This window comes from Gobius niger (genome assembly GCF_951799975.1).
Source record: "Gobius niger genome assembly, chromosome: 4".
In the NCBI taxonomy this organism is placed as follows: domain Eukaryota; kingdom Metazoa; phylum Chordata; class Actinopteri; order Gobiiformes; family Gobiidae; genus Gobius; species Gobius niger.
The window spans coordinates 23,137,426-23,161,495 of record NC_136855.1 but is presented as its reverse complement, the minus strand read 5'-3'; the positions used below and the strand labels follow the sequence as shown (position 1 = coordinate 23,161,495).

The 24,070-nt window shown below is 39.9% G+C and overlaps 1 protein-coding gene and 1 long non-coding RNA gene across 3 annotated transcripts; one reads left to right on the top strand and one right to left on the bottom strand.

Moving 5' to 3' along the window:
* The first annotated feature begins 204 nt into the window (after positions 1–204).
* Positions 205–18,759, top strand: fes (FES proto-oncogene, tyrosine kinase). 2 transcript variants are annotated; one of them, XM_079554881.1, is made up of 19 exons: positions 205–802; positions 2,326–2,499; positions 4,860–4,956; positions 5,028–5,211; positions 6,430–6,567; positions 6,642–6,761; positions 7,256–7,378; positions 8,456–8,651; positions 9,323–9,394; positions 11,151–11,360; positions 12,366–12,488; positions 12,554–12,607; positions 13,089–13,207; positions 14,937–15,031; positions 15,113–15,236; positions 16,562–16,719; positions 16,813–16,935; positions 17,995–18,148; positions 18,510–18,759. In XM_079554881.1, the coding sequence occupies exons 1-18, from the start codon at positions 578–580 to the stop codon at positions 18,135–18,137; spliced, it is 2,478 nt and encodes an 825-aa protein (XP_079411007.1). In that variant the 5' UTR covers positions 205–577; the 3' UTR covers positions 18,138–18,148; positions 18,510–18,759. The 2 variants fall into 2 exon arrangements, 1 of the variants encoding a protein (XP_079411007.1); XR_013792798.1 differs by lacking the exons at positions 16,562–16,719; positions 16,813–16,935.
* Positions 5,105–16,621, bottom strand: LOC306961921. Its single transcript, XR_013792799.1, has 4 exons — positions 16,493–16,621; positions 15,129–15,210; positions 7,233–7,347; positions 5,105–5,209 (listed from the first exon to the last, which is right to left on the bottom strand). It is a non-coding gene; the product is annotated as an uncharacterized lncRNA (long non-coding RNA).
* Positions 18,760–24,070: the final 5,311 nt, after the last annotated feature.

The window sequence follows — 24,070 nt, the reverse complement described above, 5'->3', positions numbered from 1 at the left end:
AAGCTTTATTTGGAGCTATGACAAATCAATTTTGTTCATTTATGCAATAATAATACATTTAATTAAATGTCAACCTATATTTCAAACATTGCACCCATATGACACCACACATGCCACGGTAATGTATAACAAAATGGGTGCTGGTAAAGCTAAAATGAATTATGAGCAAATACTGACAGTAAATGGGCTTAGTGTTCAGTCCATCAGAGTTTCTAAAGGGGGAAAATAAACATTCTCACCATTGAAGTACATTGTGATGCCGCTAAATCTGAGGGCATAATGCTCTTTTGCCCAATATTTAACCTGGAATCTCACACTTTGAAGTAAGGTCATCAACATAAAGGCTGTGGCTTTAACGTATAGGAAAGCACATCACAGTGACACACAGACCACAGTTAGACACACAAGGAAGTGGCATTTGAGCCACTGCTCTTTTCACAGGGAAGTGAAAGCTTTTTGGTCTCACATAAAAAACCTGGCAGTTACAGCCAGCTGAAACAGTGTGATTAGACCTTTGCATCCTTGTTGCTTGTTGTTTTTGAAGCCAATTACTGAGTAGCCTATAGTGTGAGGAGGGATGGGTTTTGGGGAGGACCTGCGCTGTCCTCAGGCTCACGCGGCTTTACTGCGGCTGCTGGACTCTGAGCTGCACCTGATGGAGGTCATGAAGAAGTGGATGGGACAAAGAGCCAAGAGTGAGAGGGACTTCTCTGCTCAGCTGCACCACATGACAGCCCAGGTGGAGAGACTGGACAGACCCCAGCCTGGGTCCTCAGTGGACCACATCAGCCAGCTGCACAAGGTCAGAAGCTCTACACCAATGACTGCCATAAGAGTCCAGTAAAGGTTTTCATAGGTTGAGTGTGATTTAATATTTTTATTTAAAAAATGGAAGATCTTGTTTTTCAAGTTTTTTGAACCAGAGGCAGGTGATGCTATTTCTGAGGAGCCACTGTTGCTCAAATGAGAGTAAATGAAGGGCCAGTACAATAAGCAAGTGTCATAACCCTCAAAAACATAATTGCTTGTAAGGCTGCTCAATTATTGAAAAAATAATAATCACGATTATTTTAGTCATAATTGAAATCCAGATTATTCAAACGATTATTTGTTGCCTTTAAAAAAAAAAGTCAATCTTTATTTTATTTATTTATCAAGACACTATGCTGAGTATTTTCTTTTTTGGGAACAGTCATAAAAGTACAAAATTATTTCAATGCTTCCATTAAGGGGAAGTCTCTGTTTCACACCTGCCCTAAGCAGCGCGGCCTGTTTATATGTCAGGCAGAAGCAGGAGCCATGGCACATGAAATGCAAGTCTGCTTTACAAAAAAAAAAAAGTTTTTAAAATATTTTATTTTTGGGGGGAAAATTAATAAGCAATTTTTCCCCGATTATGCTAATTTTGTAATTGTTTAGTGTAATAATCAAAATCGGAATCGGATTTAGATTAATTGCACAGCCCTAATTACTTGGGACCAGAGGCAGGCAGAGAAGCCCAAATATTTATGGGTAGCGCTCAGATTATTACTCAAGTAAAAGTACAAAGCAGTGATACAAATGCTCAGGTAGATACTTAAAGTGCATGTGACAGGTTTTAATGCTTTTGAAAATATGACTTATGTAGATGGATAACATCAGCTTCAAGTTCATCAGTTGCATAATTATCATTTTACTTCAGTGAAGCAGCATTTTTAATAAGAAATGTTGGGCAGAAAAGTTATTTTTATTTGAACTTCAGCAACAGTTTAAAACGGTTTGCCTTCATCTATGTCACTTCCTGTTGGTGTTCAATAAGAAAGTGAAAATATAAACTTCACAAAAATGGCCAAACTAAAGGAGGCTGGATGCAATCTTGAGCAAAATCTTTAATATAATTGTGTTTACCATGTTTTAGTAAAAAAATCAAAAATCAAATGTGTCTTACTTTTTTACTATTCATTTTTATTTGCTTTATGGGATTTTGAACCATGAATCAAACTGTTACACTGACTCAGTGAAACCATTTTAAAGTAACGTTACTCTTACTTGAGTACTGTAAATATGGCGATTCTACCCACTTAACTTAAAGTAGCAAACCTACATGTTTAAGCAACAATAACGAAAAAAAACATCCAACGTTTTCACTTTGACAACTTCAAAAACACTGTTATTGCTTTAAAATTTAATCAGAAGGTTTAATGTGTTTTGATGTGCTGCGCTCACTTCAAAGAAATGCAATCCATTTTTGATGCCTAATGTTTCACAGCTCATCAACTCTTTCTCTGCGTTGGAGCTGAAGAGAAACTATTGCTTTAAAAGTCGGACGGTGTGTGTTGTTTGCAGTCCTGGGGAGTGCTCGTCTCCCAGACAGAGGGCCTGAGTCAGCTCATGAAGAGGCGCTCCGACGACCTCCAGGACGGTCCCATCAGCAAGCTGACCCTGCTCATAAGAGACAAACAACAGCTCCGCAAGAACTATGCCGACCAGTGGAGCGTCCTGAGACAGGAGCTCAACAAGGTAACTCACAAACAAACCGCTTTGACTGTCCAGTTTATCAAGAAACGCAGCGACGGCATGGGCTAAAACTGAACATCCTTATGTGGTTTATTATACAAGCAAAATATAGGCCTGTAAAAATATTCTTCCTCTTTCGGCCTTACACTTCCTTGGTCACCAGAACAAGTATTGTACTTCCTGAGCAGGGATTCCACTTTCATTTTACAAAGGCGTTTCCCTACCTACACACTGTCTGGAAACCCCATGTAAATTCCAATTCAACTTTCAACATCTTAAACTTCCCATACACCACCACACCCAACATATATCAGTCACGTTATCATAATGTGTTATAGATACACATAAGGTAGACCTTGGTGGCTCAAAACACATTTACCAAGTTACTCCTTCTCACACTTCTCCACTACATTGATGCCCTTCCAAAGTATTACTGTAAGATGCCAGTTTTGCATTTCACTTCCTTTTTTTTTAATCAAAGTCACTGTAATTTGAAATGTGATGAAAGAGCACAGCCGTGGTGTCTTTGCAAATTGACAGTAGTCAGCCAAACGAGACTCAATGGTGTGCAAAGGGCCAATGCAAATCTATTTTTAATGCAATCTGCAGCATTTGCCTCATACTGTTTTTATTACTCAATTATATCGCTGCCCAAATGATTCAATGATGGTTCATTTTCAAAGGCTCATATGAAGAGCACGATGTGGCTTCCCTCTCTTTAGTCATTCATACTTTACTCTGTTATGTAAATTTAAGCTGTTCAAATAAAATAACAAATACTGTCCTTTTTAATGATAATCAACTGCTGTTAAATACAATAACAAGTACTACAGTTGAGCCCTTTTCAGTGATTATTTGTCACAGGGTTAAAACTCACATTGTTACATATTTAGTCACTGCTGTTTTTGTTTCAGTTTAGCTTTACATCTATAGTGTGCAAAGAGCAGTCAGTCTGTAACATAGGCCTTCCAAATTTGTAATTTGAAAGGTGATGTTCCCTAATTAAAAAGTTTAAAGTGAGAGTATTTGCGTAACACTTATGATAGTTCTTTCTTTAACTAAAAAAATACATAAATAAATGATGAAATTGATGATTATTGATTGTGAAAAACCAGGGGTGCACGACTGAGTTTTTTACTTGGATGTTTTATGTTTGGCAGGTTTTTTGCCTCATGCCCATTCTGTTTGACTACAGCAGGTAATGCGGGTGAAGTTTCCTGCTCAGGGACACAACAACAGTGTGTGCAGGGCAGGGTAGAGTATCTTATTATGGATAATCACAAATGGAACATAAATGAGAGAGTGAGAGGCTGAATAACTATTCTTTTCTGTAGTATTTGACCTTGAGGTTCAGCTTTTGCCTGTCCGCTTTTCTCCTGTTTAATTTGTGTCCAAACGTTTTCATTGAGAGCCACATATTGAATTGTACACGGCCTGGCAGGTCACATATCAGTGGTCACTGCTGTCAAACATTCAAAAGGGACTTTTTAAATCTCAATACATTTTGTATCATGACAAGGTGTATCACCCCAAACCAGGGTACGCATATGGAATGTAGGTATTGCATTAATTGGTTCATTTTGTCATTTGTTTTGTTTGTCTCATTTTGTGGTGTTTTGTATTTTAACTTTCTGTGTATAATCCTGCAACAGTGCTATGTTTGATTCTTATATATTTATTTTCACTTGTCATATTTCTCCTCACAAAGATCTTTTCTTTTCCATGATCTATCCATCTATCTGTCAATCCGTCTATCTGTCAATCTATCTATCTATCTATCTATCTATCTATCTATCTATCTATCTATCTATCTATCTATCTATCTATCTATCTATCTATCTATCTATCTATCTATCTATCTATCTATCTATCTATCTATCTATCTATCATCTATCTATCATCTATCTATCTATCTATCTATCTATCATCTATCTATCATCTATCTATCATCTATCTATCTATCTATCTATCTATCTATCTATCTATCTATCTATCTATCTATCTGTTCTAAAAAATAATCACGAAAAAAAAGAGTGCATTAAATAGCAGTGTAAAAAATGCGTGTGATTGTTTTTTAGGCTCAAAACCATAAATTGTTATTATCGTACCTTGCATTTATAAGTTGCAGTAAATAGTACCATCTCTAGAGATGTGTGCCATAAGAACAAAAAGCCTAAAGCCACCAAAACTGTATCTGAGTGCTGCGTTTGGCCCCTGGGCTGCACTTTGGGCACCCCTGCGAGTCAAAACAAATAAAGAGATCAGTGACTTGAGTAATTCTGGTAACATTTTGATGTTTATAGATACTGTTTTTGACGGCAGTTTTCTTCTTTCAGTGAGTTAAAAGTGAGTGTCTGCTACAGGTAACTCAAATGGAGCTGGAGAAGCTGAAGAACAGCTACAGACAAGCAGCGAGAGAAGCAGTTCAGGCCAAAAGAAAGTACCAGGAAGCTAACCGAGGTGAGCAGTCCTCAGTGTGTTTGTGGTGCACCGCAAAATTGCCCTTGTTAGCCGTGTGTCTGTGTGTTCAGACAGAGAGCGGGAAAAGGCCAGAGAACGTTACGTGAAGGCTTCAGTCAAACTCTACGACCTCCACAACGACTATGTTCTGGCCGTAAGAGCGGCTCAGGTCTATCACCAGCAGCACTACAGCCAAATCCAGCCGGCTCTGCTCAGTACGTTGCAGTCACTGCAGCAGGAGATGGTGCTCATACTGTAAGTAAAGTGTATTATTAATCACTATTAATCCGGGAAATTGGTTCCATTTCTGTGCTCGAAATAGAAAATGCACATCATTTAAACTAGACAATTCATTCAAACTTCCCTTATGTGGTAACCTAATCGTGCATCAGTTTCCTCTCTAAAAGTGTCATTTCATCAGCGAGGTGAAACCCTTGTCTTCTGGGGAACAGTAAAGTATGTGCACATTAGAAAGGTGACTATAAGTGTGGCAGTGTAAAGTGAGTAGGATTAATATTTATAGCTGCAAACCAAAATGTAGAGGCATGAAGTTCAAGCCATACTAATCCAACTCACATATCATCTGTTTTGAAAACTGCTATATTAAAATCCTGTACTCTGTAGTTGAAGTGTAGCACGTTTCACCTCTCATCCACCTATCTGCCTAATGAGCTGGAAACCTTAGTGTTGCTGATGAAGCCTTTTGGATCTATATGACTCCAGAACCTTCAAACCTGTGTGTTAATTCATACCCGACAGCTTCGGCTGCTACTGTGGCCTTCCTCCGGGGTGTCATCAGGGGTGTTGCTATGGCCTGTCTGGTCAGCTGATTTAAACAGGTTTTGGCTCTGTCTTCCTGTACCGATGAGCAACAAATACCATCCATTGGATTAGAGAAGCCATCAAGGTCTCCAGACTGTGAACCGGGACGAGGGGATGGATCAACTTTCTCACATCTGGGACACAGTTCTGAAGAAGTCGGACAGCAGATGGCAAGACAGAGTTCAGAAAACTGTTTCATTCAGGTGATGTCACAGCAACACCAAGTGACACCTCAGAGGAAGGCTGCACTTTTAGCCGAAACTGTCAGGTATGAAACAACACATAGGAACAAGAATATATTATCATTACTAGAAGACCTAATAAACCCTTAAGATGGACAACTCCTGCACGACTGAGTTTTTTACTTGGATGTTTTATGTTGTGATTTGGCAGGTTTTATGCCTCATGCCCATTCTATTTGACTACAGCAGGTAATGCGGGTGAAGTTTCCTGCTCAGGGACACAACAACAGTGTGTGCAGGGCAGGGGAGAGTATCTTATTATGGATAATCACAAATGGAACATAAATGAGAGAGTGAGAGGCTGAATAACTATTCTTTTCTGTTGTATTTAACCTTGAGGTTCAGCTTTTGCCCGTCCGCTTTTCTCCTGTTTAATTTGTGCTCCGTGGATCCGCGTCCTCTGATGCAGAAAGGAGATCCTCCAGGAGTACTTTGACATATCCACTCTGCTGCATCATGAAGTGGTGCGTATCCACAAGGAGATGTCTTCAGCCCTCACTGCCATCGATCCTCTCAGCGAGTACGACAGCTTCATCCAGCAGAACAGGTACCGCACAGCCTCCTAATAGGGCCTAACAGTGCTCTCCTAATACATCATGTAACCTCTGTGCTCATGGGCAGGTCCATGGGGGAAGACCCAGCTTGTGGCGAATTTGATTTGAACATCTTGGAGGAGAATGAGTGCCTCGGCTCCCCGGAGATCAAGCTTAATGACCTTACGCTGGAGAACATCCAACACAAGTCAGAGCAAGCAGAAGATCTCATGCTCTAGTACTCTTATCTTGTTTTTAAAATGCTTTCTGACACGTATTATTATGCTCTAGAAAAATTAACAATTTCAACGGACTTTCAAAAAATAATCACACTTTGGTCAGTATTTCCCACATATCTGATTAGCCTACATTGTGCCTTTAACTTTAATTATTTTTTTTTGGGGGGGGGGAAATGCAATGCTGTAACCAGTGCAGATTTCAAGGACTGTTGAACTTCATTAAGCTCCAATTTCTGAGCACACAAAATGCCTAAACTCATCTCCTACTGCTAAAGTGGAGATGAGTCAAAACAGCCTAAAGACAAAAACTGGAAACTATTAGATAAACACACTTTGATATTTTTTCTTTTTACGAGGAAACAACATTATAGCAGAGCTCTAAAAAGTCTATAGCGCATGATATGTTTTTTCATTCTTTTTTCCCTGTGATCTGTTCTTACGTCTTTGCCTTTGCCGACTTCAGACTAACAGCCGTGGAGGAGGAGCTGCTGGACGTGGCTCGCACTCTGGGGTCTAAGCAGTCAACGGTGGAGCAACTGGAGCAGGAGCTGCGCTCTGAAAGAGACGGTGTCAAGAGAGGTCAGAGGTCAGCAAATAATGAAACACGCATTACATTGTGCATTACATGATTTGACAGAGGGCAATAGATGTAACTATGACCAAGCGATTTGTATGTGTAATAATAATAAGATACTCTACCCTGCCCTGCTCTCAGTTGTGTAGAAAAAGACAAGATAATCCTTTATTGATCTCACAACGGAGAAATTCACTTGTTACATTCGGAATTCAATAAGATCACTCAGGGTGTGCAAAACAGACAGGAAATGTGCAAACAGTTAAATAGTAGAAGAAAGAGGTATCGTACTTACAATAAGTAAAAGCAAAAATCTTAAGGGGCGGAATTATAACAATAAGGAAATAAGAATAAATAAAAATAGGATAAAAATGAGAAAAGATTATAAAAAGTAGAACACTTGGACATGAGAAGTGGTCATAATGTAAAGCTTGAGCATCGAACTGAGTGCAGAGGGTCACTTTGCACAATGTTAACTTGTGAATATTCAGGAGACAGCCCTGGGTTATAAATTACAACAGAGATATTGTCAGATATGGAGCCGCCTCATAATTACTCTTGGGAAAGAGTGAGGTCATTTGAAAGAGTCATAGGTTTAAAACTTGTCAGAGTGTCCCAAAAAGGTGATTCATGTGCAAATTCTTAATCATGCCCATAGTCCATATGGTGCAATAAAACAAATGTCAGGTTCTGCTTTTGGTCAGTGCTACAGAGGATTATTTAATGAGAATCTTGGCTTTGTGACGCTGGGGATGTTAGTGCATGTGTTGGACGGCTGTAGCTCACAAAAAGAGCAACAAACTAATCTATTTATGTGCCCGTTCTGAAAAATCCACACAGATCCTTTCAAAAGTTCATGAACCTTTTTATTGATTGATTTGTAGCTTCATGTACAGAATGCTGATATAAAGAGAGCAACAAAGTCAGACGGTGTCTTATGCAATGATGCGGTAACAGTGGGGACCTGCTGCGGGGGAATGGTCTACAATGTCTGAACAGTTTCCTATGAACTTTCTCAATGTCATAATCTTGTGTTTTTCAGTATGAAATGTTTGACATATTTGTGAAGGCTGATGCCCATCTGCACAGGGTCTACCAGTTCAGCAAAAACCATGCCCTGGAGGAGAGCCGCGGGCAGGTGTTTTTGTGTCAGGGAGTCCGGGCCAAGCTGGAGGTTCAGAGGCTGCTGCTCAAAGAGAAACTGGACCAGCTGGGATCCCAGGACCCACCGCCGGCCCTACAGCTAGATATGGACATTGGGTCGGTCTGCTCTAATACAAGCAATGTACGTCTTTCACTCTCAATTCAAAGACATGCCTTTCCTATGTGTGTATACAGCCTAGAGATGGAAGGCTGGTACAGTGTTTGAAAGAAATCTGACGAGTTTTCCCTTATCTTTGTTTGTTATTGAGTCTTGTCAGCTGTCAAAAATCCTGCCTGTGTGATTGAGTGATGCCCAAGTGCAAAATCTGTCCATTTGTGCAGAAGGAGAAGGCATTTCACTTCTCTGCAGTTTTTTGTTTCATGTAACTATGCACTGTAATTACAATATAAATCATAAAACATTTGCAAAAGGATTGAATCAGCTACATCATTATTTTAAACACTTTCTACCCTTCCAAAGAAAGAAACACTGGAGGTCATTGATCGAGACAGGTGCTAAATAGCAAGTGCAAGCTGGAATGTAGAATGTGACTTTTTGTGGGTGTGCAACCCCTAATTTGAAATGGCATGTATTACAGAATTAGGGCTCCAAATCACACATGTAAATGAAAGAATGCTGCATGAGTGAAAAAAGCAGAAATGACTCTTTTGTGCGTGCTACTCCATTTGCACAAGAGCAAATGCTTAGTAAATGTCCCCCCAAGAAGGCAATGTGTCTCACTTGTATTAGTGCAGTGAAACATTTGTTATTGTGTCATATATTCGGGTTAATGTATTATTATTATGATGCAGGACGCAAAACAAGGTCCATTCACTGGGATGGATGGACTCATAAGTAACCTGAGTGGCCTGTTTAAAGCTAAGGTACGTACTTCTTTCAGGAGTTTCGTTCAGACTCAATACAGATGCATTCTCATAATTAGTTTGTATCTTCCCCGCTTTTTTTGACAAAACTATTAATCTGGCTTCGAGTGTGCACTAAATGTACAATGGATTTTTCCACACACACACACACACACACACACACACACACACACACACACACACACACACACGCACACACACACACACACACACACACACACACACACACATACAATATCTGAAATAACTTTACCCATTTAACTCGGATCAATGCATGAAGTAGTTGCTTAGGAGCTTTTGTTGTCCGATTAAAAATATTTAAAGCATTAACTTAAAGCAGTATTAAGTAACTTGTTTACCATAATAAATCCTTTTCGTAGTCCCTCTGGGGGTAAAGCAAGTGTTAATGGGATGATTAATGGAATCACGAAGAAGAAGCTAACAGGCTAATGGGCAAAGCTAACTGCGGGCTAGCGCCACTTTAGCAGTGTTTACAGCCAAGTTTCAGTGAAAAAAAAGTATCTCCATTGTGTAACTGGATGTACAACATCCCTCACTCCTTATGTCTTTTCTGTCAGCGTAGTATTTACTCTCACGGACAATTAATGAGTAAAAAAAACCAACATGCTACGACACCTGCAGTGGCGCTTATGGCCTCTAGGGGCATGAGTTAGTTAGGACTGCTTTAACATGTCGCTCAATGTAACGGCTAAAATGTATTAATTTTCTGTCACATTATGTAATTTATTCAGTCTCTGTATATCAGTCAAAGTTACCACAGCTTTGAAGTAAGAAGTTTCGGTTTCACACAGACTCACTTTTGCTCTTCCACTTCCTACACCTGTTAGCTCGTGTTCATTTTAAGCCCATTCTCTTCACGTCTCCCCTCACTCACACTCTGTATCGGTGTGAGCCCATTAGGTCATCTGTGTCAGACTGCTTCTGTATTTCCGTCTGACCTCAAACATCTCACCGATAATCATTTATCAGCACAACCAGCAGAGGGACACACGCATGACCCTGCAGGGGTGCACTCATTAATATGTGCTGGGAGCAACGTGTCTTTAGAAATACGTGACTAGGCATAATATTATCCCCACCTGCCTTACGCGCAGCTTCTCCAAATAAATTATCTCTTTACTTCAGAACTTTTTTGCCCATAGGCTTTGTGAGGCAGGGCATTATAGTGTGAAAGGAAGTGAAGCGCGCTGGTGTAAGCACTAGTCCGGAATGGTTAAGATTAGGAAAGGGGTTTTGGGATAGTTGCTTTTTTGTTGTTTTCTTATTACTTTTTTGCTTCACAAAGCCGACGTAACATGCTTGGAATATGACTGAGCCACAGTAATAAATAAAATATGTAGAAAGATGAAAGTGATTCTCAAAACTACTGATGTAATAGGGGTTAAATGTGGCCTGGGGGGTGTATGAAATGACCAGGGCAGTAATACCTCAGGGTGTAAATTGGGCTTGGGAATCGATCTAATCTAATCTATCCTCTAGGCTGTCGCATGCTGTAAATATATGGTCTGATGCGTTTTATCAGATCAAACGTTTTTGCAATATAATAATTTCTCTGACCCCACTCATTAACACATGCCGCGAAAGCAACTTCTTCTTTCACACGTCAGTAGCCACCGCAATGATGAATTTCAAAGTGCAATAAAATGAACGATTAAATGTTTTACAGTTTTTTCCAAATAATGTGGCCTCGATATAGAAATGATGGTGACTGGCCGGTGAATTTCTAATTTTCCAGGTGCCTCCAGTGTCGAGCCAAGCAATAGATGAAGACCTTCCTGTGGTGCAGCAGAACTGGTATCACGGGGCCATCCCCAGACTGGAGGTCCAAGAACTGCTGCAGAACGACGGGGACTTTTTGGTGCGGAAAAGCCGAGAAAAGCCTGGATATGTGCTGTCTGTGCAGTGGGATGGATCCTGCAAGCATTTCCTCATTCAAGACGCAGATGTAAGTATATCCGAGAGATAGATGATAGAACGGTTTGGAAAAAGCAAACGCAGTTGTTTGCATCATCTGTTTTTAAGCTATGAAACACATCCGGCAAAGTTGTTAAAGGGGGGGTATTATGCAAAATCGACTTTTTCAAGCTTTACATCATGTCATTATGTCATTCCCTCATTATAAACATGCCTGAAGTGTTGCCTTGGCACATTCACGTATTTTTGAGTAATCTGTAAAAACTCTGATGGCGGCCATTTTAGGGATAGGTTTGCCTGAGTCTCCTAGGAACGCCCCCACCTCCCGGAGACGCCTCCGAGCTTTCGTCACCAGCCGAGTAACCAACCACTGCTCCTCAGCAGAACCCCCTCCCCACTGATGCCACAGACAGCGTGTGGAGGGGGCGTGTCGGAAAGGGTCAGAGGTTCTTAAAGAGACAGAGGCCTATTTCAAGACATTCACTACAGCCATTTTGAGAGAGCAATTTTATACAAGGCAGTTATTCTAATTTACTGCATTTACAGACCAACAGAAGGTTTCGTCATCATTGTAGTGAGCTATAGACTGGTGCTATGTGATTGAAAAAAGCATAATACCCCCTCTTTAAATGCTTAGGATACTTCATTTTACAATTACTGTGCTTCTCGAAAAAGTCAGACGTGATGTCGGAAGATAAAATACATGAAAATTGAACATATCACAAAACATAGAAGTTGACAAAACAAGCTGTTGTATAACACTGCAGTGGAAAAGGTAAATGGGTCATGGTAAAAACAAAATCCGTTGAGATGACAAAAGACTTTTATAATGCAGAAAAATGTAAAAAAAAATCCTAATTTGTGTAAAACTGCCCGAGGCTCTTAATGAAATGCAAAACTTCACTCCACAAAGAATAAGGCTGTGCGGAAAGTATGATGAGATAATTTTATTTAAATGTCTGCCATGATAAAACTGCACTGGTCGCGATGGGGTTTAGGGCTCACCTTTTGTAACTTCCTCACTGTGCGTCTTCAGAACATGTATCGTCTGGACGGCGACAGTTTCCAAAGCATCCCCAAACTCATCCAGTATCTGTTCTCCACTCGCCAACACGTCACCAAGAAATCCAACATCGTCCTCAAGAAACCAGTGAACAAGGTGCACCACCCGACACTCCCTCACGCACTTTCAAATGCATAGAGTTAATGTGTGTCTTTTATTAGGACAAGTGGGTTTTAGACCATGATGACTTGATTCTGGGGCCACTTCTTGGACGCGTGAGTAAACACATTTTCAAACGTTAGATGAAACTTGTGAATTATCGTCAGAGAAAATAAACTTTATAGATTTGCATGAAAGGAAATACATTATTTAAATGTATTATGCCATTCTCTTTATCTCTACCTAGTATTAACAAATGAAGCACTGTTGATAAAGACTTGAGCCAGGAAAGTCCCACTTTCTGAATCTCTTTTTATGGGGAGTCCACAGAGGAGAAGCTATTGTACATGTTTTTACATACATTTCCTCTGTATAAGGTTTAGCCCTTGACGAGGAAGACGCTTTGTGTACTCCTTCTACAAGTAGTATTTTAGGTGGTTGTAGTTACTGCAAGTCTGAAAATGTAGTGCTTACTAACGGTTGCATCATTTACTCAATCCTACGTTCAAAGAAGGTCATTCGGGGGGAAATTCATGCACTTTTGCTGTATTTTCATCCCTCCAAATGATGATGATGATGCTATGATTATTCTTACAGGGAAACTTTGGGGAGGTGTATAGAGGACATTTGCGTGCGGACAACACCCCTATAGCAGTGAAATCCTGTAAAGAAAGTTTGGCTCCAGAGCAAAAGAACAAGTTTCTGATGGAGGCCCGGTTAGTATATACTGTATGCCAGAGGTTCTCCAACCTTTTCCACCGAGTATCACCTAAAAGAATATTTGAGGGTCTAAATTAGTTTGGTAAACTGAGTGCAAACCAAGTCCAAGCCAGAAAAAAACAACTCAAATTAAAATGGATAATGTCTAAAATCCCACTGACCCTGATTACCACCTAAGAAGCAAGAGTGTCTGCAGTGGTAGGTTCCACAGTTTGAGAACCACAGCTACTCAACAGTAAAAGAGCATTTGACAAAAGGGTTGATTAATTATATTTCGTAAAGAGTTCAAAGTTTAGAAACCCACAATTTCAACCAGATTCCAACGGGTGGGGATTCGACCAGTCAAAGCAAACATTATGGCTGAGACAACAGGTGAAAATGAATCGAGACCGACCTGGCATGTTTACATACATTTGTCTCATGTTCACACACACATATAATAATAATGCATTAACGATGATTTACAATCTATTTACAGTGGGAGGAAAAAGTAAGTACACCGTGTAGAATTTCTTACATTTCTGCCTAAATTGGTCATAAATAGTGGTTTGAGCTTTATTAAGGGAAGAGGAAAGGAATAAATACACCGCCTGAATCTCGCTCAGCTGCAGCAGTTTTGTAAAGAGTTTTGTAAGCGTCTAATCTGCAACTGCAGAAAAGCAGTTATTAAAAAAAGCAGCACTAAGTAACTTGTTTATCTTAATAAATCCTTTCCGTAGTCCGTAGGGGGTAATACAAGTACTAATGGGATGATTGGGGAGTCTTTCATCTCTCCCTGGTGTCTCTGGCCAGATAACCACACTTGCAACTTTCCCTGCTCTGACCCGGAGGCTCCAATTAACACTAATGGATTCACGAAAAAGAAGCTAACAGGCTAACGAGCAAAGCTAACTGTGAGCTAGCACCACTTAAGCAGTATTTACAGCAAAGTTTGACTGAAAAAAATAAATGCTTATGGCCTCTAGGGGCATGAGTTACTTAGTTCTGCTATAAAACAAGGTTCACTTACTTATTCCACTCTGGTGTGAAGGTTTTTCTGCAAAATATCTAGTTCAACTTTTTCATTGATGATAGCACGTTGTCCAGGCCCTGAGGCAACAAAACAGCCCCACTTCATGATTCTCCTGCACCAAACCTCACATAGACAGGGTTTTGATGTTGATGTGCTGTTCCACTTTTCCTCCACACGTGACGTTGTGTGTTCCTCCAAAACTGTTCAACTTTGGGTTAATCGGTCCACAGCATATTTTTCCAGTAGTGCTGTGGAGCAGCCAAGAGCTTTTTTCACAAACCAAAGTTGAGCAGTTTGGGAGGAACACACACCCTGTGTTAAATATCTGGCTGACCCTTCTTTTGCAGCAATAACTGCTTTTCTGTAGGTGCAGATCAGACACTCACAACGATCAGGATGAATCTGGGACCATTCCTCTTTACAAAACTGCTGCAGTTCAGCAAGATTCAGGCAGTGTACTTATTCCTCCCAGTCCCTCTCCTGTGAATGTTTACATGTTATGGCCAATGAAAATATGATAAAATGTAAATGTTTGGGTGGTATTAGTTTAAGCAGACACTGTTTACTCATTCTTTTGATTATAATAAAGATCCAACCACATTTTATGACCAATTTAGGCAGAAATGTAAGAAATTCCAAACGGTGTACTCACTTTTTCCTCCCACTGCATATCATGTGTTTCACTTTAATAATATATTTTATCGGTATCTTAGGATCCTAAAACAGTACGACCATCCCAACATTGTGAAGCTGATCGGGGTGTGCACACAGAGGCAGCCCATTTACATTATCATGGAGCTAGTTTCAGGTGAGTCTCTTTTCTTACCATGAACAGTCAATTCCAGTCAATATTTTGCAAATGTACAGTATGTAATGTTATTTTCCTCAGGGGGTGACTTTCTTACCTTCTTGCGTACTGGGGGTGTGGGCCTCAAGCCCAAGCTGTTGGTCAAAATGACAGAAAACGTAGCGTCTGGGATGGAGTATCTGGAGAGCAGGAAGTGCATACACAGGTTAGACCACCAAAAATCATCATACACTGAGCAGATCAACAAGGGGCACTCAAGGAGAGGCGGAGAGACAAGCTACACGGAAACCATGTGCACCCATCACCAAAACCAACAGTTACTTTTTCAGCACTCTGAGCACCCACTCAAGCAGCACTGCTAAAAATATAAGGCATGTGAGACAGAACCATATCTGCCCTAGAATTACTTTCAATGATCGGTGTAACCATGAAACACCTTATTCCCCATAGTATCACAGCATTTTCATATTGATTCATGCAGTTTTACATCATACTAATGCTTCATCTTTGTTTGGGAGCAGCAAGATGACTACATTAGTTTGTCACTCATTGTGGCAGGATCCTTCCCCCCCTCATTATGTTTTATTACAGCCTATATTAACAGTTATGATATGAGTCCATTATAGCAGTGGTTAGTGCCTCAGTCTCCCAGCACTTGCTCTAAAAAGACAACTTTATATTAATTATTGTAGCTTACATGCATGCGAGTGAGTGTAGCTTGCCTTATCTTGCAAGTTACATTGTAAATTAGGGCTGAACAACAAATCTATTATTGAAATAGCTGACAACTATTTTGGTCATCGATTCATTGTTTTCTAATAAACAAAATCAGAAAGCAGAATTAGCACAGTCTCTTACAAACGTTCAAGTTAAAATTACTCCATCAACATGTCCTCAAGAGGCACCACTTTAGCTTTATGTGGTAGAAAAATTGGAAAAAATACTATTTCCATGCTCCTTTCACAGCCAAGCGATTAATCGTAAAAAAAAAAAAAGTCAGTAGATTAATCGATTAACAAAATAATGGTTAGTTGCAGCCCTATAATCCTTGCTTCGGCCAACATTTACCCCAGTAACCCTACCCAGCAGCATGAGGGAAGATGAAGAAATGCAATACTTCAAAGATTAGCCTCCGGAAATATGTCGCTGCTTCTCATGTCTCCACTATAAGCACTAATCTTTTTTTTAAATGTCACTCATGTCCCTTTCTGGGCCCCGCACTCCTCCTCCCCTGTATACCCCAGTGCTCATGCAGTGTTAGGCTTGGAGCCACTTTCATGAAGCGTCAGTAGACCTTGTCGGGAAGCATAGGAGACATAGGCCTGTGACACGCGCTCATTAAGGGAACGCGCTACACTCTGCCCGGCGGGATCAGAGCAGGCCCCTGGCTCATGTCAAAGCGCCGCACACGCGACATGACAAGCCACAAGCCTTTTCACCACGCTCTTTAACCACACTCACTTTGCTATTCTTTCTGTTCACTTATGCATGTCTCTCCATATCTTTTCACGCTGTCTCGCATTTTCGAAGGGATCTGGCAGCTCGGAACTGCTTAGTTGGAGAAAAGCACGTTGTGAAGATCAGTGACTTTGGGATGTCCCGGCAGGAGGATGACGGCGTTTACTCTGCAGAGGGCGGACTGAAGCAGATACCCGTCAAATGGACTGCTCCCGAAGCCCTCAACTTCGGTCAGTCATCGCGGCTTCACGAGCTCGCCTCCTCCACTCACTGAACTGACTGCTCTGTCCTTTGGCTGTGCTGCCCTCTGCTGGTCGATACAGGTCGTTATACAACAGAGAGTGACGTGTGGAGCTTTGGCGTGTTACTCTGGGAAACCTTCTCATTGGGGATGGTCCCGTACGCGTCTTTTACCAACCACCAGACAAGAGACCAGGTGGAAAGAGGTAACGTGGAATCAGAATGGCTGTTATTGCCATTGTTTGTAAACAGGTTCACAAACTAGGATCTTTTCTCGGTGAAGACGTGCAACAAACATATATAACACAGAGTTTAGATAAAAATAAGCTATACAACTTTAAACTATAAGGCTTTAGGGGCATGCATGAAGAATATTGAAATAAATAGATAAATAAGAAAGAAGGTAAATAAGAAGTAAATAAGGTAAGACGACAACAATTGACATAGAACAACAATGGTAGTGGATTTACAAATTGTGTAGGTGTATAAAGTGATAGCAGCGGATCTACGTGTGGACATACCACATTACAGTGAAAAATCACAGTAAAGTACACAAACAGTCTTAATTATAGTTTGTTTCTCAACCAGGCGTATGGGGACTCTTTGCAGGGGGTACTATGTGCTTTTCATTTTAAAAAAAAGATGACACAGGATACTAATTGGGTATTTTATTGATTTTTTTTCCCTCCAGTTTGGCTTTACCTAAATCCCAAAGCTTCTTAAAAAAATTCAAACAAAAAAAAAAGATTCAAACAAGGATGAAAAAGCCACAAAAAAGCATTGGGAACAAAAATGTCAAACAGTGACAACAACACGAGGAACAGGATCCATTTAGATGAGTTTTGTGGGTCTTAGCTTTCAAATGAGGTGTGACTCTGACCTATAGTTTGTGACCTTTTAGATTTGGGTAAAGCCGAACTGGAGAAAAGCGCTTTTAAGGCAGGGGTTAAAAGGTTTACTCACATTTTGCAGGAAAATTAATATTAATTTGAGAGTGTTTTAGTTTTATCACGTTTTATTAATTTTATGAAAAAATGCAAGTTCTAATTTGAAATTTTAAATAAATGGCATCAACGTTATGGCAGGGTGTACTTAGACTGTAGTAACTTGTAGCCTATACCAATGTTGAGCAGATTTGTTGTGCTTGTGAGGATACACGTGATGATTTGTTATACAGGGCAGTATAATACAAGGGAATTGATAAAGTTTTGCCTGATTGGTGAGGTGCATCATAAGATGTTTAAAAACTGTCCATTGTCTTCCAGGATACCGCATGCCTCCCCCATCCTCCTGCCCTGCAGAAATCTCAACAATTATGAATTACTGCTGGGAATATGAAGCACAAAAAAGGCCTACTTTTAAGAAACTTCGAGCTGAACTGGCATCCATTTATAACAAAATTACTTAAAGCCACACCGCGTTTACCCAATAGAGAAAATTGAAATACATATAAATATATTTTATGACAGATATTTTCACCATTGAAAAGTACATCATAAATGTACAAACAAACATGTGCCTTTGCTGTGAGCGGTACAGCTCTCCTTAGACATGACTGTAACTTTACCGGGAGTGGGCACATCTCCAGCTCGTCTCCATGGAGATGTCGATTAAAGGCAGCAGAATTTGATAGTTAAACAGGTTATGTTCTCATCCAAATCCATTATTTGATCTTTCAATGCAATAGCATTTTCTGTGTCAAGCTGGTCATTAGGAGCATGTTTTCTATTGATGCCGACACCAAAATGCTACGCAGTGTACCTTTAAAATGATAGAGCAGATTGTTTTTAGTGTAACAATGGTGTACTCTGGCCTAATGTTATATTATTAACTTCTACATATGTTGCCCCACAGTCACCTTTAGGACCATTTTTTCCTGCACAAACTACAGGGTGTCCTTCACTTTGAGGATAACACTGCCTAATTTATTTGACCATAATTAATATTCTTACCTGTTCGTGCTCATAATGTATTTCTTTGTATTGTGTGTCATTTAAACAGCAAATGTATTTTAATTTATCCTTGGAATAAATCCCTGTGCTTTTGTAATACACAAGAAAATACCATTTGGTGGCATTCTTCCCATTTCTTACTCTTCTCTTTGTTTACCCTTTTCTCCCAAGTGTGTGAAGCTTGTATTTAAACCTGCTCAAAATCTTCTGCTTAAGCCCCACAGATCTATTCATACCAACACAAATGAAATGTTGCGTAACCAGGAGAAGCTAACACTGCACTGCACCTTCTTCCCAAACACCCCACACATCAAGAAACCTCGTGAGACGTAAACTGACGTGGGCGGCTCACGCCTGTTCTGTGGCTCATAAATACTACCAGGATGCGCTGGAAACGTTTGTGACTGATTTCCCTCCTATGACACGGGAACTTTAAAGTTTTTCATTTTTAGTTTGGTATAATAAAAAGACTAATAGGACTTCATCACCAAATATATTGCAATTTCAAAGTTTATGAGTGAAGTTTTGTGTTGGGGTTAGATCTGTGATTCATTTCAAAGAACAATATATTACTTAATACACTCGTACTCTATTACTTTAATAGAGATCATTAGATTTGCTATTTTATTGGTATGTGGTTAATAATTCAATTGAAGAAGTGTCAAATCATATGTACAGTATATTGTTCTCTCAGGTCACATAACAAAATCTAGTCATGAAATCTCAGCTCTTGTTTTTTTACCATAACTCTATGGCTATCTGCTGTAGATTGATTTCCTCCTGGCAGCGAACTTCTCATTTCAAACCTGATTCATGCGGCAGATGTGCTCTGCCTTCAGTCTGACTCTGGGCTTGGCCCGGCTGGGACATTGCTGAGTGACAGCAACGTGCCTCTCGTGATAGTGACTGGGCGTGTGGTGTCATAGCGAGGTTACATTTCATGCTGCACTCGAAAACCTCCAGGGCATCAGTGTCTCTGCAAAGAAGGATCAAGATTCTTCAATATTACCTCACATGACTAATAGATTATTACCATGTCACATATTCAGGAGTGTTGTCAAACAATTTGTAAATAATCCCTAGAAGAATGACAACAAAGAAGCACTGCTGAAAGAGGATCATCTAAACCACGGGTGCCCAAACTTTTTGTCTCCAAGGGCCAAAATGAAAAAGTGCCTGTGAGTCGCGGGCCAAACACGGCGATGTCAAGCACGAAAAACACATATAACTGCAAATTACAAAGCTACTTTATTTTATTTACTTTTAATTTTTCGATAGCCTACATTTGCATTTGATTCTATCTATGCAAATAACATGCAGTAAAAACAATTGGTAACTATGGCAAAAGCCTAATTTTAGAAGAACAAAACCAACAATTGTTGCAATTCGTTCAATTGTATTCAATTCGTTCACTCAAAGAAAATTCCACATTAGATTATTTTGAAAGTGTCAGTTCAGCATCAATTCTTTCATAAGTCAATTTTTGAAGAAAGCAGGTGCTTCGCGCATCAAATTCATACCTGTTGTTCTGTCTGAGGTGAACATAGTGATATGAATATACGCAGTCCGTTTTTCCCTCTTCAGACTGACTGTGATATTTGTTTCCCATATGTGTACTACATCCGACTTAGATTAAGTATATAGTGTGTGTATATATTGTATGTGCACTGATATGGTTTGGGTGTCTATGTTATATGGCCTGTGTACCTTTTATTTTGGACGTGGTCATTTTTTGCGTCATCGGCCACCCCCCTTTTAAGGTGGCTTTTTACCCACTCTATAGCCATTTGCCTGAAGAAGGCCTAGAGTCGAACCGTTGCAATAAAACCCACTTTTTGCAAGTTTCCCCATATTTAACTGCATCCATATTTACCAATGAGAATGAATGGAAGAGTATTAACCACACTCAGCGCAAAATCAGGTCACTCTCTGGCGGGCCAACAGAATTGTTTCAGCGAGCCAACTTTGGGCACCCCTGACCTAAACCAAATACAGAGGATAAAATTAGCAGTGACAGAATCTACAGAAGAATGAGTTATGGAGGTTTCAGTTTGGCCGTCTGGATGTTCTTAAGTTTATTAACTCAGTAAAGGATCCGCAGACCTGAACACTCAACACATCTTTGTAAAAGTCACTTACAAAGAGGACAGAAATCTTCAGTCAAATTCCTTTGGGCTTTATATTCAACTCATCTCGGCGGCACAGTGCCTGAGCGGTTAGTGCTATCGTCTCACAGCAAGAAGGTCTGGGGTTCAATTCCTGGACAGTGCAGGCCTTTCTGTGTGGAGTTTGCATGTTTTTCTCCAAATCAATAAACCAAAAACATGCACAATAGGTGAATCCTCCAGCCAGGTGATTCTGACCATCAGCTTGGCTCCACATCTGGAGTCCCGGGCGCTGCACTGCCTCAGGGCTTTGAAGGATGGGTCAAATGCAGAGCAACAATTTACCTACAGGGACAAAGTTATTGTACAGTATAGTAACAAAAACGTTCTTCATGAATTTATTCACTAACCTCAACCAAAGTAGGGAAGATCAGTAGAAAGAGTGAGTAATTAGAGTCATTATCACATGAAATAAATAAAGGTTCTTGGTGGATAATCAGTCTGTCATAAAGCAGGAAGCTATAAATGTTGAGCCGTTCAGTCATCCTCCATAATTACTTGTGTACACAAACTGTGGTAGTGTTGATTCTTTTAGGCAATTCTTTTTAGGTTGATTCTTTTTCTTTTCTAGAACAGGGCACTACTTAGAGGATGGAAGGGGTGGTAGAGACACACAGCAAATTGTTGACATCAGGGTCCGAACCCACGACGCTGATCCTGGAAGAGGGTCCAGCGTTCAATAGTCTTATCCACTTTGGGGGCGAATGTGCCATTTTCATTAACAGGAAAACACCAACAAATTAAAAGTCACATGTTCAGCTAGTTGCCCTACTATAGACAGGTATTGATTGCAAATATGCTTTATGTAAAACATTATGACTTGACACATCCATCAAACAACACAAATAAACCTATAGTCTAACCTTGTAGTTGGAGGAGTCTCACTCATCAGACTGAAGGAGTAAGTAGTTCCTTGCACAGCTCGACTCATGAAACCAGTTAGACGTGTTGAGTGACTGCTAGTTATCACTAGAATCTCCACATATGTATGCTCCTGTTTGTTTTATGTGACTCCAAGGTAACAAAACAGACAGCTTAAGTCTACTTCAGAAGATCATAATGTTTTTCCAATTCTTTCAATCGATGCAATAATCTCCTCACATACTGTGACCATTTTAATGAGTCTAGGATAAGAGTTGATTATGAATGAATTGTATGAATTGAATTTTACTAATGTTAGATTTAATGTTTGTACATTTGTGCATTAATTAAACTCCTACTGTTCTTTGCTTAAGAAATGATCTCTTTAGTTGCAAAGGAGCTTGTTGACAGTGACGAGTGTGTCTCCTGTTTCAGGAGGATTTAAAAAGTTTGTGACTTTTGACCGGTCAGACCAGACCCCAGACCCACAAAACAGACACTTTTACAAGAATCTGTGCCTAGAAATGTCAAGTTTCACTATAGTGAAGTACGTAGGACAAAAACATTACAGGAAACCGCATTAAAATCTGCTCAACACCTCCGCTCCACCATACTCTATTGCCACAGAATTGGTTGTTGACCGGACAATTGAAAATGATCGTGATAGACCAAGGAGAAGTTTTTTATTACATTTAATTAATTTGGATTTTCAAAGCCCTAGCTAATGTCATTGTAACAACAACTCGACTGCTTTCAAATAAAAATGCTCGTAAAAAGTTGTGGATTCAAAACAAGGGCTATATTTAGGATTACTATAATAATTCTGGCAAACACATTTGTCAATGTTGAAGAGGTTGAATCAAACCCCAGAGTCGACTCTATTATTGTCTATAGTTTTAATTTTTCCACTGATCTAAAATGAGATGTTGTTTTAGTTACACCTGCATGAGTTTACTTTTCCCAGAACATTGGCCATTTCACCCTTATTTGGTCGTTTTCCGCTTTACACGTGCACTAAAACGTGTTTCATGCTCAAGGCTATATCCTCAGTCCCCACATAGCATTGTACATTTGCATCTTGGGTCGACCATGTCCTGAACTTCTGCTCTATCTGACAAGCACATCTCCAGTGCAAAACGCCGACTCCTTAGCTGCCACAGTATCTGAGTGGCATCTCTTTGACATTATGTTACCTTCACATGACGACATTCTTACTTGTTTAGTCACCTATCAAGGCGGCTATTTACAACAAGAGATCAAGTCAAAGAGAAGAGCTTCTGACTGACACTTTGTATTATCAATCTGACAGATAGAAATGTTTAGGCAAGCATCAATGGCATTATAAGCTGTGTTGACTAAGTACCTGTATTCATTTATCTCGAGCCTTATGCCAACCATTACATAAATATACACATAGCCACATAACGATTGGAGTGATGATTTTACTCTCATGTCCTATTATTTGTAAGCTGTGTTAAGGACAAGCCCCCTATTTTGAAAGTGAGCATGTTTCCACTATTATCTCGACAAAGTAAAGTCTGTCACTGCTGTTGAAAGGCTGAACCTCCCTGACACGTTTCTTTCTTTCATCACAATTTGCAATAACGAATTATATCAACAGAGACATCAATCCTAAACAGTGGACAGCTGCAGACGCACAAACAGCAGGCCGCACCATGTGACCGGGACATTGTTCAGATGCCACAAAAACGATAATAATCTGCAGTTGTCATAAGGTTCCCATTGTCACATGTTCAAAGTGAATATTTCAACATCTTAGTCAAGCCAACCTCCGTCTAATAGAGTTTAGGATTTCACTGCTGCAATTATCCTTGCCACTTTGAGATCTTCTCATTAGAGCACAAAATGATGGATTGCCGTAATGTTTCTTACAAAACAGATTTATGACTGAATGCTTTTAGAGATTTCACTTGAGGTATTTAAAAAAGATGTAATGTTCTTGATATACTGCATATCCGCCCAAAGCTGCTGATGCATGCGTAAATGTGCAACAAATGCAAACTATGCAAAAGACAAAATACATGAAATACAATTAGTTCATTGCTGCAAGGACAAGATGACATGGTTTGAAATGATTGGCGTGTGTGTGTATGTGATAGAAACGTGACAAGAATCACATTAAAGATGAGAAAATACAACCCTCTGCAATCAGAGTCATGCTAAATAAAACTGACAAGGAAATAGACTTCCATGCAGATAAAAGGTTGCATTCATATGACATCACAACATTGTAAAGAGCCTATAGTTTAACATTGAGGTGGAGGACAGCTGAAATTGCCATGGCAGGAACTATGGTAACTGACAAAATGCAGATTTCTAGGCTTAGTTTATTGCTACTTTCT

Excerpts from the sequence above, each read along its gene's own strand:
- fes (XM_079554881.1), top strand. The coding sequence starts at position 578 with ATGGGTTTTGGGGAGGACCTGCGCTGTCCTCAGGCTCACGCGGCTTTA. Across the intron at positions 15,032-15,112 it reads TATCATGGAGCTAGTTTCAG|GGGGTGACTTTCTTACCTTC; the intron begins GTGAGTCTCTTT and ends TATTTTCCTCAG. Across the intron at positions 16,936-17,994 it reads AAGAGACCAGGTGGAAAGAG|GATACCGCATGCCTCCCCCA; the intron begins GTAACGTGGAAT and ends ATTGTCTTCCAG.